Consider the following 14,694-nt stretch of genomic DNA (forward strand, 5'->3'; position numbering starts at 1 on the left):
TCATGCCAGACAACCAAAGAGACTCTATATGGTGCACATGCAGCATTTACCTTTATCCCTAGTGTGACATCATGTATCCTTCATGAGGAAGGCCACTACTAAATTAGGATGTGACGGTGCATTCTTATCATCAGGAATATGAAAAATAGCATACCTTTGGAGCACAATTCATATATTTTAAAATTACATTCAAAATGTTACTAAAACTCTTAGACCACAAAAAGCAGACATTTCTGCTGGAGCATTTAGGGTCTTACATACAGTATATCTGCTAATTAGGAAACTTTGGTTGCCTTCCTTTCTAATTTGTATCCCTCTTATCTCCTTCACTTCTTACTGTGCTAGCTCTGACTTCAAATACTATGCTGAATAGGACAGAGGAGAGTAGATACCATTGTCCTATTCCTGATTTTGAGTTTTTCTCCTTTTGAGATGATGTGGACTGTATGCTTCCTATGGATCAACTTTATGACGCTGAAATATGTCTCCTGTGTCCCTATTTTCTCCAAGATTTTATTATGAAGGGACCTTGGAAAATAAAGATGTGCATGTGACTCTTCTGTACAAGGGATTCTCAACCTGGGCCCTGCAGACTAATAAACCCAGCAGTTCTAAGTGGGGGAGGACACGCCTGTGCTAGGCACTGATCGGTATGTAGTGACTTTCCCAAAATCTACCCCATTTAAAAAGCACTCTTTACACATGTAATTATTCTTACTTCCATCTGAAAGTGTTTCCCCCACCTCTGCAGGAAAGTACTCATTTTTCATGGTCCATCTTAAATATTGTCCTTTGTAGTGGGGACTGTTCCTTTAGTCAAAGCTACTTTTCATTATAGCATTTACCACCTTGTTTTCCTGTGCTCTGTTTTCACCTTGAGATAGTAAGAACTCTACCTCATTATTTACTTGGTTTTCATTGATTTTAGATATTAAAATGATAGCATAAATGCCTATAAATACATTATAAAACCATGCTAAAACTCTCATTGCCACTGAAATTTTTAATCAATGAATGTCCCACAATAAGAAGTTTATAACCCCAGTTCTTATGTCATTTGGTTTGGTTTTGCCCCAACCTGTGGGAACTGAAATGCAATGATATGGATTTTACAAAGCAAGGTCCCTAGGTGTCCATAGGTTACTTCTGTATTTTTAGTGTATGTGGATTTGTGTTCACTGCTGTCCACTGTTCCACTTGTTTGTCATCAAGAGTGGTTTAGAACGTAAACAGGTAAAACTTCCAAATACAGAAATATATGTAAAAAATATTACAGCATGCAAAAGGCACTTCAAAAATAAAAGTCATTTTTTAAACAATCTAACTACTCTGCCAACTCTTATCCCATGTAAAACCTAGCATCTCTTCAGTTATTTCAAAAGATATTTTAAATGTCAAAGAGAAATCTATCTTAGGTTATATACATATACATTACATATCTAAATAAAACGTGTACTCACCAACATGTTTTTAAAAGGGGGTAGGTGGGTGGATGACCTAGGAACAACTACTGCAGCACAATGCCATATGCCACAGATGCTAACAAGATCCCTAACATGTGGCCCCCCATACTGGCCCAAGGCTCATTTCCCAGAGAAGCATGCTTGGTAACCTGAGCTAGCCATACCATTTCTCCAATCTTAGAATTAGTCTATGTTGCCATGGTTTAAAAATAATCTCGCCATGCCAGTTTTTAAGTCCTGGTCCTAAATTTCTATTTAAAATTAATAATTTTAATTCACAGTGTTCCTACAAGTAGCACAGGGGATTGATTTAGTGACCATGGTCATTTATAAAGTAAGGCAATTAATTAATCAGAAAAGCAGCATCCACATCGATACCGGACTGGAGCAACTTCATCGAATAAATATGCAAATCCGATATCCTCAAGGCTGACAAGTTTCTATTATTAAATGGCTAACGTGTTTATTTCTCCCACAATAGCTAGATTTTTTCATGAATACGCATTAAACCCTGTAGTTAAAAGCTGTGATGACTAGGTGACAGTGAGGACACTTCTTGAGAACCTGCATTTGACAGATCATTGACACACAGTCACAGTTCCTTTTCACTTAAACAAGAATCATGCAATAGGAAATGAGCTGGAGCGATTAGAGATTATTCAGGTTTAATAGCATACATCCTTTTAGCTGGCGTTAGAACAATACACAATGTGGCAGAGTTAAACAGAGGCATCAATTATACTCTCAGACCTGCTAATATTTTTGACAATATTTAAATAGCACATCCCTTCAGGGCACGCACGGCCTTTTTGCCCTCTCAGTTACACACCTGTCAAGTGTTTAATTTGCCAAAGGGAAACAGTTTGATTTCTAAGGGCAATCTTAATACTGTAGAAGCAAATTGGAAAAATTAAACATCATTGAATAGAAGTAATGAGAAGGGTTGGAGGGGAAAAATTGCAGGTTTAATTCAATACGGCATGTCGGCATCTGTCATTAATGCAACAATATGATCATGTTCTTCAGTATGCCATACACACCCTGAGCTTTTCCATTATTCACTTCCTCTGCTTTTCTAAAAGACAGAGAATGATACTGGTCATGGGGGCTGGCAATAGTAAAGAAGATGCAAGCAGTAATTTCCACCGCTGTGCATATAAAATTGTACACTGAAAACATAAGATAGGTATAAGGTAACAAATTAAAACTAGCAAAGGGTGACTTGTATGGTTGCTGGATTAAAAGCATGAAAAATTTTTATTCTTTATATCATTAAATTATAAACATTCACAGATTAGTATTCTTAAATCTAACATAATAATGTCTAAAAATTTATAATTAAATTTTAAAATAGAAAATAATATAATTATTGAAATTTTACTAGACTCATATAAAAAAATAAAAAGGACCAGGACTTAGAAACTGGTAAGTAAAAGGAATTGGTAAAGATAGTATGCACCTATACTAGACTGAAGAAACTTCATAGAATACATAATGCAAATCCAAAATCTCAAAGTCCTGGGAAAAGTCACCAACCTTTGAGAGACGCACAAGCATCAAGTCTATCCTTGAAAGAAACAAACCAGAGATCTAAAACAGGCTGCAGATCCCAAAGGCAGTAAAGAAACCACCATCTACTTGTTGCTCTGCCTTATAAAAGTATCACTTACCTTCCTGGGCCACTATGACAAACAGGACACAGCTACACATCTCCCTCCTTTTCTACTAGTTTTCTCTTCTACAGGACAAACAGCCAAGGAAACACAAGTTCAAATCTATCTAAGACATGGTAGCAGAATTCAAGGCCCTCACATCTTCATTGTGAGAATGTGATGTAGAATCCAGTGGCTACTCAGGACACAATATTCTGCAACAGTTCCGCCTTTCACAGATGCCTACTTACTGAGACACTGTCTGTGAGTGCCTAGTTAATAGACTTCCTGGTAGGTTTATATCAAAGGAGGTATTGATGGACACATCCTGCTCCCACTCCCCACCCTGCCTCCTGCCTGAGAATTCAACAGCCTGACTGCAGAACTGCTCCACAAAACATCCCCTATCCTCATAAATGTGTAATAAGATCTGTGTGTAGCCCGGTTTTCTCTCTTCAGAATCCCCATCATGCTATCTATTTCTGGTGCTGGGACCTGAATACTTCTTGGAGCTCTGGCCACGCTGTCATCTGTCGATCTGTCTATAGAGTTAAATAAGCTTACATCCCTATGGAATAATCTGTCTCAGTATCCTCTACAGTATCAGAGATTTTCCTACATAAGTAATAAAAATCACAGCAGGCCATATTTGGTCATAGAATGGTAAATGCCCTACAATACTCAATAGATTTCCCAGTACGCTTCTCGTGAATCATGTAGCCTCACACAGCCGAACAATTTATGTGTATGGTTATGTGAATGTACACCAAGTATGTTCATACAGAGGCCAGAAGAGTACACTGGATCTCCTGTAGCTGTGGTTACTTTAGTTATGAATGGGTGCTAGTAACTAAATTGAGTTCTTTGGAAGAATAAATGGCAAGTAGTTGTAACTGCTGAGCCACTTTCTCATCACCTAAATTAACTTGTAGCCACAAGTGCTTCTCCGGATTGGGCTTCTGTTGTTTCTGCTCTTGAACTTTACAATTGGGTCTCAGGAAATAACCTATTCATTCATGTAAGATATTGACTTGATTTCAGGGGGAAAAGCATGAATTGTTATCCATAAAAGGACACCTGAGCCAGGTGGTGGTGACTCATGCCTTTAATCCTAGCACTCCGGAGACAGAGCCAGGTGGATCTCTATGAGTTCAAGGCCAGCCCGGTCTACAGAGCGAGATCTAGGACAGGCACCAAAACTACACAAAGAAACCCTGTCTTGAAAAACCAAAAATAAATGAATGAGTAAATGAATAAATAAATAAATAAATAAATACATACATACATAAATACAAACATCTGGATTGTGGTAATGTGCTTTCTTTTGAGTTGTGTGTTAGAAACAAATGCATAAGACTGTCATATAATTTGTGTGTACATATATACTCATGTGCATGAGTATAGTCTAATACACATACATGTGGAAACCAGAGATGCACTTTTAATGTCCTGTTTAATAGCAATCTACTTTGTACTTGGAGACAGGTCTCTCACTGGCCTGAGCACAATGATTAGCCTAGGCTGGCTGGCTGGTGAGCTGCAAGATTCTGCCTGTGTTTGCCTACCGAGGCCTGGATTACCTCCCAATATGCCTGATCTTTTTATATGCATTCTGGTGATCAACTTCTGGTTCCTACATTTATACAGCAAGCTCTTTACTGCCTTGGTGCACATTATCAAGTGAAAGCACGTCATTCTTACTCTTTCTGTGTGCAACTTTGGGTCCCACAATGGGAGATGTGCAGAGGGGTCATGACTACTTGTTTCTCGGCTCCACAGCCACCTCTCTCCCCTACTCAATGTGTAGAATTCATGCTGTTTGATGGCTATTCCCATGGCATCCCAGGAAATGCTCTTCATTTTGTCAGTTAAAGCAGGGTTCTGTTTGCTTTGTCATGCTCAGAATATTTCAATATGTGCCCCCTTAGGGAGCAGTACCAATGGACACTGGCCTCTCCTCAGACACCTGGTTTAAAATCCAGGAGGCCATTGTTTAAGTCTCCAGCATTTGTCTTACACACTTCCCCAAGTTCACTTGAGTGTTAGCATCTTCAATCCTCAGACCTTTCTAACCAACTCCCAGTAACACATTTTCTGTCTTCATTTTTTGTTGTTGTTTGTTTTTGTTCTGTTGACTGATAAATCCAAACCTATCTTTCCCATATTCTTTAAAATATGATGACAAGAAACATAAAGAGAGTGAGAAATAGTCTCACTTTTTAGATTTGTTTTTATAAGAAGTAGCACTGTTGGGGCTGGAGAGATGTGTCAGTGGTTAAAAGACTTTTCTGTTCTTGAAGAGGACCCAGGTTCAGTTCCCAGTACCCATAATTGGCAGCTCATAACCACATAAAACTCTGGCCTCTGTGGTGCATCTGAATACGTGTGGTATACATAATACACTCAGGAAAACACATGTAAGCATTAAATAAATAAATATTAAAAAAGAAAAAGGAAAGAAAAGAAACAGCAGAACCAGTGCAGTGCAACCTCTAGGCCCTGGAGTCCTTTCAGCAGACACAGTGGGCAAAAAGCCTCTTTCCTGCAGAAGGCTGCCTAGTAGACGGAGATCTAGCTACTTCACTTGACTACTAGTTTATTTTAACACTGGGTATAGGACTTAAATCCCCCCTCATTTCAACTATGTGCTCACACAGTACACTAAGAAGACCTCTGCTCAATTTCCTTACACTCTGGAAAAGAAAAAAAAAAAAACAGATAATTTCTCATACCATATTTATGCGTACATTCTAGAGACTAATTTCTCCAAAAGCTTGCTAATCCATTAATATTGAAAACTAATCTTTCTAATAACTTATCAAGAGGAGAAACACATACATACAACAAAAACTCTTTCTAAATGTAGAACCATGACTTTTTAAATAATTAAGCTGAAATTTACAACAGAAAATAAAATAGTTGGTGAGGGTGTATGTGTGTCTACACATTACCATGTGTAGGTGTATGTGCACACAGGATCCTTTGTTTCTTTCTCCCCAGCACTCCCACCCAGCTTGTCTGTGGCTGTTGTTTTCATGTGTTTGTTTGTTAATACAGGGTCCTGGAGATGGGACACTCTGTTGACTGATCTATCTCCTCACCCCAATAAAAAGTATTGCTGAAGATTCTTTTCATTTCTAGGGAATTTCAAAAGCACACCAGAATCTGGGTTAGGTTGGAGAACAATAAGCATGCTCCCCTACTCTCTATCTCTTGGCATCTGGAACATCCATCCCATTAGAATTGTTCCTTCACTGAATTATGAAACTAGTTTTTAAGTTTCATTTTTATCCTTTTAAGACAGAATATTTGCTGGCAAGTCACCCATAGTCATTCAATTAATTCTAAAAACCTGAGAACGTAATTCAATTGACTTCAAACCTTGCGAGGATAAGAACTGTTTTAAAAATATTTTTGAAACCTGTGAAATGGTGATCACATTAAGTCAGTTCAAAGAACATCTGACTTTGTTTTCATTCTGTCATGTGACATGCTTTCAGTTTTAATAGAAACGTTCAAACTTTTTAATGTTCATAATTTTTACAGAGAATAAAAACATGGCGTTACATTTAGGAATCCTAATGTTCATCACCATCTGATGCTGTCACGGAAGCAAGTGCTACTTGCACACTCTTAAGAAGTGAGAATTGCAGTTCCTTTAACTGATGACAATGTAATTATCCTTTTGCTGTCAAAATAGAGGTGACTTCCTTTCCTCACACACATGATTAAACATACAAATGCATGCTACTCTTAAATCCTGTAGCTGTACTGGATGTCTGAATCTGAATGAGCAAGATCACATGAACAACAGGGCTTGGTGATGATGAAAACCAATTCTGCAGCCACCCAGCCCGAACACTTTCATCAGCCTTCCTCCTGTAGGAGCTTGTGTCTAAGCATCCACACGAGCTTTCAACATAGTGTCACATTACACACAACAACGGGGACAAAAATAACTAGCAGGGAAAAGCCACAGTGAGTCTAAATGTCTGTGAGTGACTTAAGTGACTTCATTATTTATTAATGCACAGACAAGCCAGCCTTTGAGAAAGCACAAGCCTTTTCCACAGCTCTGTAGGACACCATGAGGGCCACCTTGGGTGATGACATTCTACCTGGTCTTTCAGCTGCTGTAGAGAAGTCTGAAGGTTCAGAATCTGACTGAAGAGTGGGCTCTGCAAAACAGACTTCAGGAGGCTCAGTTTGTCTTCATTTGCAACATCCCCACGTTCCTTGAGCTTGTTCTGCAAGCGCTCTGCTGCCTGCAGGGCTCTGTTTTTGTCTATTCCAAAGGAAAGCATCAGTCAATAATAGGATTCAAAAGACTTGTCAAATCTATGAAGACAGACGCTGTGACTTTAGAAATCGTAAAACAATTCTCCCTAAGTGCCTAGCCTTGTCATATTTTAACTGAGGCAAAACTATACAGCAGTACATAATTTTAATTCAGTACAAGGACACTCTTTTAATGTTTAAATACTTTTCTCAAAATTAAGTAACGTATTTACATATGCTTCAAAACAATCCAGCTGCTTCATTAGAATTAGAACCTAAAGGGAGACCACAACCTCTCACTGTAAGCTTTTAAGTCTTTATAATGAAATTCCTTTAAGAGCAGGAACAGGGTATAGTACACACTTAGGCAAACAGTTGTTAAAGTCACAGAAACTGACGCAAAGGATGTGTAACTGAACTCAGTGCCAGATGTTTCAGCTCTTGTGAAAATCGCATAAAGCTTTGCATGGCCTTAAAAATCTAATCTCTTATTCTAAAAAAGGATACATGAAATTATATTTACACATAAGAAAAATGGATAATTAACCCATTAATAAGAGGATGTGAATGGCACTGATGAATCTTCTCCAAAATATAATAATTTCACTTATAAAAAACAAAGTATTCTATACTTGATAATTTAGGAATATTAAATAATATTAAAAATAAGTACTGTTCCAACTCTTGGAATGCTCTACCCTAAATTTAAATAGCATATTTACAAATGCTCCCAACCAATATAATTCAAATTACTATTAAACATATTATGAATCAGATATGTTATGGAAGAGAGCATTCTCACAGTATGCCCTAATAGTCCTAGCAACTTACACACATACTTCCACTAGTGAATTTCAACACATTCCTGAATTATACAAACATAGGTTGTTACAATTTTTTAGTCAAGTTTGTTTTTTCAAATGGAGATTGTTCAAACGTGCCATTGCCCTGTCATGACAATAGCATATGCATCTATTGCCAATCACAGTAGTCAGAAGAAGAGGGATCACCAGAGACAGTACTTGTAGCACCACATCTGGCATTCCACAGATTCTGGGTAATTAAACACAAAATCATATCAATAATGAGTACACACACACAAACAAGCTGAAATAAACAATATTGTTCCTGCAGAAATTCTAAGCGAAGAATGATAAAGATACATTTTTTTTTAAATTACGTTTGTTCTTGTGTCCTATTTTCCGTGGTAACTCAGAACACAAATCCATTACTAATATCTACATCAATTCTTAAAAGGTGTGCTACTTAATCACTAGTAAGTGCTGACAGAATAAAATCCAGAAAGCAATGGTTTAATGGAACCACTGTCCCTTTCCTTCTCCTGGATTATAAGGAACTTGCCTATGTTCCAGCACTTTTTATGGCCTACGATTTCAACACGGAATGAGGCATGGAAAACGTATCCACACAGAATTTTATGATCTGAGTAGGAACGGAATCAAAAGTCAAGTGTCACGAACAGCTCTTTTCCCCTTTATTGTCCTAATCCCTCAACACTGGCAACTGTTGAGGCATTGTCCTGGTACCAGAGTGAAGTGCCCCTGCCCTTCAGTGCCCTCTCCCAGGAGTGACCTGGAGAAGACAAATGCTGACGTGCCAGATTCTGCAGTGTGTGCCACACTTGACAGCTTTCTATAATCGTTTCTAAAACTACACTGCGGTTTGCCAAGACAGTAACACATTGCAAAGGAAATCCAGATCTCTCAGCCTAAATCTCATGCAGAAATTAAACTCTTTGAAATGGAATTTGAGAGATTATTACAGTCCTGTTGGGCAGAACCAAGCACTCAGCAGCACCTTACCTGCACTAACAGGAAGGCTTCAATACTAACTTACTGTTAATCCTTCTAGTGATACTCAAAAGTCATGACTATATGCATAAAACAAAACAGGGCTTCCATGAAGCTCATTAAAACTCATAATTTATAGACTATTTCACATGTTTATTTTTATTATAAAGGTTTTTTTTATAACACATGAATACATTTTCACAAACACAAAAACCCACTGTCTAATTCAAAGCTACTGGATAAAAAAATTTAAACTAAGTTACTGTAGCTATGTAGAACACAGCATACCGAGAGAGTAGTGGGAGCATGTTCAATTCTGACAAAAACAAGGAGAAAAGTCTTACCTATGGTTTCTAGCATCTTTTTCAGAGTTCAGTGTTCTCTATAATGACTCAAAACACCAACTAAAATGAAACTCTGAGGAAAAAGGGAAATAAAATGGAGTCATTATGTTATAATAAGAAATGAAAGACTAAAAAGTGCTTGGTGCTACAATAATTCTTTTATTAAAACTATATTGACTTAAGTTTAACAGTTTTCTTCATATGCAGTGAAGGAATCATTTTAAATTTTTTTATAATACTTGTAATAATAAGAAGGAAAGAAAGTTCTGTTCTAAACAAGATGGCAAAGTGTCCAAAGCATTTCCTTAGGAACCTCTCAAGATGGACCACTGGTGTCTTGAATTTACAGCAAGACCCTCACACCACAGAACAAGAGGGCTCACTTGTGTATACTGAAGAAATCCTGTGAACAAACTGTGAAAAGCTGTTATCTTACCCCAGATGCTCACAGCACTAACTGGGAAGACAATACACACACCACTGAAAACATGCTATGACACCACCACAGTACGGGGTTATAAATTGAATAAATTTTAAAAAGCACAGTGTTACATTTTCAAAGGTTTGCAAAATGTCCCGTAACTATAATGTTCTCCATAAAAAAAAAAAAAATTAAAAAATAAAAAAACACAATACAAAACACCAACCCCCAAATGTTCCCAATTATTTCAACGGACACAAGTCTTTTGCTAAGGTGCTAAGGTAACACTTCGTTCATTCACTAAGCCCCTTGAAATAGTGGACACAAATCTGCAAAGCCCGTGTCACTGACCATCTCCAACCCTTATCCGCTAGCTATTCTCCGTGGCCATCTCCATAGCTTGATCTCCTCACTACCTCAAAACAGTGTCTCCAGGAGATAGCCAGTCACTGGCCCAGAGCCAAAAGGAGTCTACATGATTCTTCCTCATTTTAAAAAGTAGAACAAGTTGTTATTGACCAAAGAATAACAAGTGTTATTGACTAAATAATACCACACAGTATAAGGGCATATGTACAAAAATGCCATAGTGAAGCATATTACTTTATATGCTACCTTAAAATACAAAATTACAACATATATGAAAATAAAGAAAAAAGTTCTTCATTCTTGGTCTTGAAAAAACAGGTCATCACTCTGAGAATCACCAACTGGCCCCAACCACTTCTTTACAGGAAACTACACTTAGAATACCAGGTAGTACATAGTGTGGTCAAACAATTGCATAGAACACGAATGCCTGCAATTTGCTCTGGCCAATAACAGAGGGCAGTGTTTACTTTCTGTATCCCTATTTGGAAGATACTCTGACAATACCAGCTCCATTCTAAGTAGAGAGACATCACAAAGACTGGTGCTTCCTTGAAACAGTTCCCCAGTATCAAGAGAAGGCCCTGGTTCAGACCTAGAATCGAAATCAAAATAGCTATGTGGCCATAAACAATGGGCCTAGCATCTCAACCTCAACTGCCCAGCGAACAAAGTCACTTATTGTGTGTTCTACAACAAATAAAAAGGATATCATGGTTTTAGTTTACAAATGCTGCAGGGAGATCTTATAAATACATCACAAATATTTTAATGTTACAAGGAAATTTGAATCATCTTCATAAAACAGCATATTACTAGATACCCTTTCAAAAATAACCCCTTGATTGATTGATTTCTCTGCTGCTTAATTGATTTCTCATTCTGTCTTAAATGGTATGTCTTCATCAAAGCCCTCCCCACTCCAGGCTCAGGGATCTCTTCAGAGGAGGAGGCAGAAAGACTGTAAGAGCCAGAGGGGATGGAGACTCCAAGGAAACAGCACCCTCCAAGCACAACAGGACCAATGCACATAGGAGCACACAGACAGTGGCAGCATGCACGAGGCCTGCACAGGTTCGTGCTGGATGGGGTCACAGAACTAGAAGAGGGAAGTAGACCCAGGGTCCCATCACTAACCAAGGCTATTTGCAACTGATGACTCCTGGCAAAGAAAAAAAATATTAGTTTTCTCCAATGGACAGTCACTGGGCACGTCAACTGCACTTCAGGGCAGGCCCCATACCCAGGAGTCGGTGGCAAACACAAAATGAACTTCACAGGTTTTGTGTGCTTTTTTGATTCATTTTGCTTTGTTTTGACTTTTTTTTTTAATCTTATTGGTCTTTTGTTTGTTAGCTTGGTTTTTGTTTTGTGGGTTTTGTGTGTGACTGTGTGTGTGCTCCCATGCAGAGCTGAAGGAGGTAAAACATGATCAGAATACACTGTATGAAAGCCATCAAGTAAAAGAATATAAACTTAACTTCCCTTGTTAATGTACTTATTTATTCTGAATCTGAGTATATTTAGAAATAAGTAACATGAAAAAGGTTTTGAAAGAAAAAATGCTATTGTATACTCAATAAAATCTTGGACAATACAAGGACCCTATGAAAACTCAGAAATATGGGCAGTGTTAAGGACATGCTCCAAGGCTAGCAGGCTTATGAAGAATCTGCAAAGCAGAACCCAATGGGGATAAACACTGTTGCCCACATTTAGCAACAAGCCAGTGATGGAGAAACAGAATCTCAGGCTCCGCATCCAAAGAGCACTTTGTGAACACACAGTCTGGCTCCAGAGTGCACAGCTCAACTGCTACAAAACTCTACCTCTCAACAGGAGAAGAAAAAAAAAATCACCTCATCATTTTTTCCCCTTTTCAGTGGTAACATTGCCATGTAAACCATGCCCTGATCTCCTACTTTGCTCTTTGGTGCTGTGATAAAACACTGACCATAACCAACTTGGGAAGAGCAGGGTCTATTCGGTTTATGTTTCCCTAACGAAATCCATCACTAAAGGAGGTCAGAGCAGAGACTCAAGCAGGAACCTGGAGACAGAAACTGAAGCAGAGGCCATGGAAGAATGCTGCTTACTCTCTTGCTCTTAAGGCTGGCTCAGCTTGCTTTCTTATGCAACCCAGGACTATCTGCATAACGTTAGCACAGCCCACAGTGGGCTGGACCTTCCCACATTAACCATTAATCAAGAAAAGTCCCTCCACTTACTACATGACCCTATGTTATGTCAAGTTGATTAAAAATTAAAAAAAAAAACTAACCAGCACACCTATACAAGATAAAACCAATGAAGAAAACTAAACTCAATGTAAATAAAGTCTAAAATTAAATAGACTAGTGTATACATTCAACACAGCTAGCTGTCAGCACAATCTGAACAAGTCAGAACTATGTAGCTTTAGAACGTATTGGTAAGTCCTGTCAAAGAAAGGTAACATTCACCACTTACATGACATTCATATATTTTAAATAAATCACTTTTAAAATGCAGTATTTTAAGAAAATTCCTCAAGAAAAAGTAAGCCTACTAATACTAATGTTCAAAACATGGCTGTTGCATTTCAAGTGCTAGGACTAATCCCCCAACACAGGGAGAGGCACAGAAGTAGTGGCTCCTCACTCCAACCACCACATGTTCTACTTGTAGCTGTATTGCCATCTGGCTATCACTGAACCTAAAGTCTGTGTCAGCAGCCACGCACGAGGAAGAGCAGGGCACATCAATCATCACGCAGTGGATTTGGTATTCAGAAGGACTCTGATTATCTTGTTGCCCACAGTACCCTTCGGTGCCCCGTATATTGTTCTCCCACCTTCAGACAAGAAAGGTGTGAGGGCTTTGCAAAGTCACAGAGCTCTTGAGGGCAGCAAGTTGTACTTGAAATCTGCTCTGCCTGATTTCCAGGCCCACACTCTATCATATCACCCCTATTTGTTTACCCAGGTTCTCACATGTAGAACAGGCCAACCTCAATCTCATTACTTAGTCCTCAAGCTCTTAATCCTCTTCCCTCAGCCTACCAAGGATAATTATGTGCTGCTGAATGCAGCTTCTACCACCTATTTTCCATATTGTCCTGAAAATAAAATTACAATTTACTTATTGGTAGAGGTACCAATTTTTTTAAAAGAGAATGTGTAAGATGGTGTATTAAGTTGTTACAACCTGTACAAAATAAGAGAATATAAAATGTATTATAGGTAGAGACAAATAGAGACATATTTGTAAGAAGCATAAAGTACATATTTATAAAAACTATTTCCATGCTTTTATAAAAATGCTCACAGTGAAACACAGTCAGGCCAGAGGGGAGAAGAACCACTGAGCACTACATTCTTTAATTTTGCATCTTAATTGAGCATAGTCAGATTGAATAAATATAAACACAATGCCTACTTAAATCTGAATTATAAGAAAACGGAATAATTTTGAAGTGTATATCTCTTGCAATACTTCAGAGATGTATACACTCAAATCGAATTAGGCGTTTAATATAAAATTCTAATTTAAGTAAATTTAAGTGAGCTTTTAATTGACAGCCCTATTATCTTTGTGTTTGTTTAGGAATACTAAAACTAAAACAGCATTTATAATTTTAGGTCTGTGTGTTTTCTGTAAATGTTTATGATAATGACAGTTCTAAAATACTTACTAAGTCTCTGAAGACTTTACCTGTGACTGTACGATCCCCCAACAATGAGTTGATAATCCTTTTTCAGAAGGAATGAAAAATAAACCAAATACTTGGTTTTACTGAGGAGCAGGTACTAACTGGCAGTTTTGCTTTCTGACAAGCTGTTCTGGAAGTATGCGGGCACAGAACTTATACAGTAAAGAATCTATCCGTGCTTCAAAGAGTAAATATCCTCACAACACAGATCTCACAGCAACTAGCAACTGAAAATGCTCTGTTCTAGTATTTTAGTTTGCTTCCTACTTGTGGTGAAAACACTATGACCAAAGTGAACGTGGAGAGGTTTATTTCATATTGCAGGTTACAGTCTATCATGAAGGGAAGTCAGGGCAGGAACGGAAACAGAGACCATGGAGGGTTTCAGCTTACTGGCTGGCTTTCCATGGCCACTCAGCCTGTTCTTATTCAACCCAAGACCACCTTCTCAGGTTCAGATCACCCACAGTAGGCTGGGCCCTCCTGCTGCTGCAGATGGCTTCTAGATGTGAACTCAACACAAATATTTAAAAATCTCATTCAAGGAATTGATGGGTAGCCCAAAACATAAACCTGTTTCAAAGAAATTCATTATCTTTCACATATATTCAAATGTCAAAGCAATATAATCAAGTTATGACATATGACATTACCATAGGAAACTG

The 14,694-nt window shown here is 38.1% G+C and overlaps 1 protein-coding gene across 13 annotated transcripts in view; it reads right to left on the reverse strand.

Annotated features, from left to right (window-relative positions):
- Positions 1 to 14,694, reverse strand: part of Mpdz (multiple PDZ domain crumbs cell polarity complex component) — a 144,916-nt gene that overhangs the window by 129,945 nt on the left and 277 nt on the right. For all 13 annotated transcript variants that reach the window (XM_036179661.1, XM_036179665.1, XM_036179662.1 and 10 more), the window contains exons 2-3: positions 9,549 to 9,621; positions 7,234 to 7,400 (exon numbers count right to left, since the gene is read on the reverse strand). In XM_036179661.1, coding sequence (XP_036035554.1) covers positions 7,234 to 7,400; positions 9,549 to 9,564 — 183 coding nt within the window. In that variant the 5' untranslated portion in view covers positions 9,565 to 9,621. The remainder of the gene's footprint in view (positions 1 to 7,233; positions 7,401 to 9,548; positions 9,622 to 14,694) is intronic.

This window comes from Onychomys torridus, chromosome 2, assembly GCF_903995425.1.
Source record: "Onychomys torridus chromosome 2, mOncTor1.1, whole genome shotgun sequence".
Taxonomy (NCBI): Eukaryota; Metazoa; Chordata; class Mammalia; order Rodentia; family Cricetidae; genus Onychomys; species Onychomys torridus.